The sequence below is a fragment of the Delphinapterus leucas genome, chromosome 21 (genome assembly GCF_059928025.1).
Source record: "Delphinapterus leucas isolate spDelLeu-1000000601 "Yukka" chromosome 21, BTC_Dleu_Yukka2, whole genome shotgun sequence".
Taxonomy (NCBI): Eukaryota; Metazoa; Chordata; class Mammalia; order Artiodactyla; family Monodontidae; genus Delphinapterus; species Delphinapterus leucas.
Window position 1 is genome coordinate 15,367,098 of NC_143149.1, and position 5,712 is coordinate 15,372,809.

General features: G+C 35.1%; 1 protein-coding gene across 1 annotated transcript; it reads left to right on the top strand.

The window, feature by feature from the left end:
- Window positions 1-2,412: 2,412 nt before the first annotated feature.
- Window positions 2,413-4,034, top strand: ZFP42 (ZFP42 zinc finger protein). Its single transcript, XM_022571413.2, has one exon. The coding sequence runs from the start codon at window positions 2,754-2,756 to the stop codon at window positions 3,651-3,653; it is 900 nt and encodes a 299-aa protein (XP_022427121.1). The 5' UTR covers window positions 2,413-2,753; the 3' UTR covers window positions 3,654-4,034.
- Window positions 4,035-5,712: the final 1,678 nt, after the last annotated feature.

Genomic DNA, 5,712 nt, shown 5'->3' on the forward strand with positions numbered 1-5,712 from the left:
GCGTTTAGCTTGGAGACCTAATTGAGACTAAGAGTCAAGGGAAGCTTGCCTGAGCAAGTGGCGTTTAGGCAGAGATCTGAAATGCAGGTGGGAAGTAAACCTGTGCATGCCCCATCTGTGCACATGCTCATAGGTAAGGGGGATTGAGAGTGGGTAGTTTTTTGGGTTTTTTTTAATTGTATAGTTTGGTATTTATCCTAGTTTTTTTTTTTAATTGAAATGTAGTTGATGTACAGCAATATTATGTAAGTTACAGGTGTACAGTATGAGGGTAGAGAGGAAAGAGCATGGCACTTTATTGGAAGGAGACTTTATTATGGCTGGAGATGAAATAGGAGAACTGGAGATGGCAAGAGATAAGTTTGGAGAGAAAAGCTGGAATCAAACCAATTGTAGCTATTTTAAATGGACTAATTGAGGGAGGGAACTTTTGTGTTCTTTCCTACTTAAACTTTAGATCTAGAGATTTTGCTCCAAAGGTGCTTGCTATATGCACTAATACAAAGTGAAATGAAAATTATTTTTAGCTATGAGAGCACGATTTTGTTAGGCAAATATTGCTGGATACAGTCTCCCTGGTTTATTTCACCTTTATAAAGGACAGAATAAATAATAACACATGTACCACTAACATTATATATTAGGAATATAACATATAAACAGCTTGAACATATTTTTTTAAGATTTTTTTTTTGATGTGGATCATCTTTAAAGTCTTTACTGAATTTGCTACAATATTGCTTCCATTTTATGTTTTGGTTTTTTGGACACAAGGCATGTGGGATCTCAGCTCCCCGACCAGGGATTGAACCTGCACCCCCTCCATTGGAAGGTGAAGTCTTAACCACTGGACCGCCAGGGAAGTCCCTGAAAATATTTTTAGATAGCCACATTTAAAAATAACCTCCTCAAAAGAATCATGCTATTCTTGGCAAAAGAAAAAAATACAATGAAAACAAAACATGCATTTCAATTGGTAAGGGAAGAGGTTTAAATGTCTTCTTAAACATGAGTATGTATATTACATAGAAATATATATTTATTTATATAATATATGCATATATTTAAGAAAAAATTTAAACCTCTTCCCTGAGCAATTTATATATAAATATTTGATTTATACTTAAATATATATAATGAAAATATTAATTATATATTTATTTGTAAATATGTATATATGAATGCTTAAGAAGACACTTTAAAATCTCTCAGCAGTTTTTAAATGTCATAGATAACATTCATATATATTTTATATAAGTAAATATATAATTAATTTTATTTGTAATTTATATAGTATATTTACATATATAAATATGTATATGTGTATATATAGTGTTTAAGAAGGCATAAACGCATGTTTTGTTTTCATTCTATGTATTATTTTACCAAAAGTAAATGGCACAAACTTTTTGAGGTGGCATTTTTTAATGTGGCTATTTAAAAACATTTTCAAGCTATTGATTTTCATTCCAGTACTTTCACATTTGCTCCTTTTTAAAAGCATTTAATTTTTGTTCCTACAGCAGGACATCAGGATGCTAAAATTAAGAGATCTTTTATAAGACACAATGGTAACATTAAGCAAAGGACTCTTAGAAAGAATATAATATATTCATGCTGTAACTTTCATAGTACTACTTATAGATTTTTAAGAAAAGGATCAAAAACCACTCATTCCCCTGTGCCTTTATTTTGACTTGCGCTTATAAGAGATGGCAATACATATATTTCACATGGCTTATTCTCTGGATCCCCATCTTATAGAACAAGGGTGGGCAAACTACAGCCATCCACCAAATCAGTCTCTGCTGTGCACTGCCCATCCTCTGTGTACTGTCTGTAGCTGCTTCTGTGCTACAGTGAGATTGAATAGCTATGACATAGGCCCTAGGGCCCACAAAGTTTAAATCAGGCTCTTTACAGAAAAAGTTTGCTGCCCTTGGTCTAGAACAGTACCTGGCACTTAGCAGGATCCAACATCTACTTATAGAATGAATACAAAGGTAAACTAACAGTAGCTCACATGAGTGGTCAGCATTTGGTCTATGCCATGAACTGTGCTAAGCACTTTAAATGCAATATTTAATTTGAATTTCACAGGAGTGTTACATAAGAATAGGCATTTGCTCCCTCACCTCCTTTAAGTTTTTAGTCAGCTGCCACTACCTCAGTCAAGATTCACCTGGGGAAAAAAGAAAAAGATTTACCTGGAGCTCCCTATTTAAAATTGCAAGCCCCTGCTTTCTACCAGTCCCTTGGCTTATTCTATAGTGCTCTTTGCCTTATAACATACAATGTACATTACTTATTTATTTTGTATACCCCATGGGGCATACATTACATTTTGGGTATAATATATCTATTCACTGGTGTGTCTCAACCCATGAGTAGCCTAGAAAAGGGCTAGCACATAGTGAGTGCCCAATGAACGTTAGGTGATCAATTAGGGAGGGCAGATAACTTACAGGGGATACCCAGGAAAGAAATGTTTATGACCCATGTCTTACGTACATATGTCACAGCTAATTCTCTTACTCTCTTGCAGAGTTAGTCAAAGATGTAAATGTAGTGATTCTGTTATTGGAAAGTGAGTTCTAGGATATTTTTTGAGGTCCTGTTCTGACAATGGCTCTAATATTGGAATATATTTTACCTAATGACTACTATCTCAAACAGGTGCTTGCTGAAAACAATTCACGAAGTGGTTGATCTATTCTGGTGCAAACCTTCACGGAGGGAGCTAGCAGAACGACATGGACCAGAAACTGAAGAAAAGGGAAAAGACATTTGGCCAGAAAGGCCTTGGTAGAAGAGCCGTCAGTGGGGACAAGTCACCGCCAGCCCCGCAGAAACCTCCTGACACGACGTGGACCTTATGTGATGAGGAAGTGTGCTATGAGACTAGCTTTCGGGTTGTTGAAGAGGATTCCTTCTCTGACTGTTACATAGAATGCATAATAAGAGGTGAGTTTTCTGAACCTATCATGGAAGAGGACTCACTTCTTAAGTCCTTTGACTGTCTGAAACAAGGATCAGAAAAAGAGCTTTCTCAACAGGTTCTTACGGCAAGCTCACTTCTTGAACGTTCCTTGGAATACATGAAAAAGGGGGCAAAACAAGAACTTCCTCAACAGTTTGGTGGAGAGAATTCACTTCTTGAGTCTTCTGAGTACATGACAGGCAAGAAGCTTCCTCCTGGAGAAATACCCAGCATTGACTTTCCAGATCCTAAACAGCTCACGGAATGTACTAAAATGAAGCCAAGTACAAATAAAGAATATGCTCCAGAAAAAATTGTTTGTCCTGAGAGTGGATGCATAAGAGAGTTCAAGAATAGAGCATCCCTGAGAAAGCATCTCCGAGTTCATAGTCCCCGAGATCACGTATGTGCAGAATGTGGGAAAGCCTTCAAGGAGAGCGCAAAACTAAAAAGACATTTTCTGGTTCATACTGGAGAGAAGCCATTTCCGTGTACTTTCGAAGGGTGCGGAAAACGTTTTTCCCTGTCCTTCAATTTGCGTACACATGTGCGCATCCACACTGGGGAGAAACCTTTTGTATGTCCCTTTGAAGGCTGTCTCAAGAAGTTTATTCAGTCAAATAACATGAAAGCGCACCTCTTAACTCATGCAAAGGCCGAAATGAGTCAATGAAAGAAGATGGAAAATAATCCTCAAACAGGATAAGCATATTAACAAAAGAATGGCAACAAATATGCCTCATTGATTATTGTTTCAGGAAACAATTTTTAAATCAATATTGCCACCCTACAAGGTATATTTTTTTTTAATGTTACTAAGATAGATGCTCCTATAGTCTGTGATGTTATTTTAGAACTTTGTGTAAAATTATAGTGCAGTTCCAATAATAATGTCAGTAATGAACTTACTTCAAAAGCATAATCCTTAATATATGACAAATTGGATTTTTGGATATGGGACTTAATATCTCATACTATAAGTAGGAAATTAACTTTGCTTTTAAGTTTGTAGTTTCCAACTGTTTAGCTTTTTCCTTTTATACTTAATACACATGATAATTCTAGAGAATGAAAATTTTGCAGCCGATTGTCAATAAGTGAATTAGTTAAAATTTTTAAGTTAAATATATTGTTTAATCATTTTATTTTTGTATTTTATCATTGTATCAAACTATACTGAAATCATATAGTAGATGTAAATGGTTATTTGATAGTGTCAATCCATTTGAATCCATTTTAGATATTTTTAAATAAAAGGAAATAAAACCCCAGAAATCAAAGAAGTGTGCATTAAAAAGAGATGCCATTTATTTGTCTTCAGAATTAGCAAAGCATGGCAAAAATTGACTGTTCGGTATCAGTGAGGTGTCAGGGGGAAGTTGCTCTCCTACAAGGTCGGTTAAGGGATGTTGTCACCCGCCATTTGGGGAGCGGAATGCTAGATCAGTTTTCTAGGGCTGCCATAACAGCCAACTGGGTGACTTAAACAACAGATATTTATTGTGTCATAGTTCTGGAGGCTAGAAGTTCAAAAAAAGATATCGACAGGATTGGTTCCTTCCTAGGGTTGTGAAGAAAAGCTCTGTTCCAAATGTCTCTTCTTGGCTTGTAGATGACTGTCTTCATGTTTACATGGCATTTTCCTGTATCTTCACATTGTCTTTCTTCTGAGCATGTCTCTGTTCAGATTTCCTCTTAAAAGGACACCAGACATACTGGATTAGAATCCACCCTGATGCCCTCATTTTAACTTGGTCTATAAAGATGCCCATCGCCAAATAAGGTTACATTCTGAGGTACTGGGGGTTAGGATTTCAACATGGATTTTTGAGTGTACATAGTTCAAACCATAACGTGCACTTTTTTAGACCCAATAATTTCATTTCTAGAATTCCATTCTACAGAATATGTTCACTAATGTACAAAGATAATTTGTTCAAGGATTTTCACTAAAGTATATTTCAATAGTAATTTGATTCATAACTTGAATGTCCATTAAAAGGGAACAAGTTGCATAAATCTTAATACCTCTATTCAATAGGAAATGTGCAAATATCCTTAAAGGAAACTTGGCTGTAAAGGGAAGGAAAGAGGTCCACAGCCAGAGGGAAGCCATAGAGTAGGAGGAAGTCTGATGTTTAAGATTTAAGACACCATTGGAGAAAATGGTAATATGTACCATAAACAGCTTTTCAGGAGAAAAAAAAGTCAACATACAATATAAACAAATCAAATTTAAGATTAATCTTTTAGAAATGCCAAAATGTAAAAGTACATATGATTTTTTAAAAAGGAAAAAAAATCAAGGACTTTTTTACTTAGAAATGATCTAATTATTACTGTGGACTATTATGGAAAAATTTAATTTTTTATTTATAATATATTTGGTGTGGAATTTATACCATCATTTCTATAGAAATGTGGGTCCAGAGTCTCTAAGTTAAAAGGAATACAGGATACATAATCCATTCATAAATTTGGAATTTCCTCTGAATCAGACACCTGAGTATAGAATTTAGGATGAGAGTTCGGTGTTTGATCAAGATGATGAATCATATGTTTGTCTGGTTTTTGCTTTGACAGCAGTATATTTAATTTGATCCTCTAGGAATTTCTATTCCAAAGTTGAATTAGAGTTGCTATTAGAATAACACCTTTGAGGACTAGGTGAAAGGCACTAGGTAAAAGGTGGGATTAAATAGAGAGAAGTCAAGACTAGATAAATTCATTGG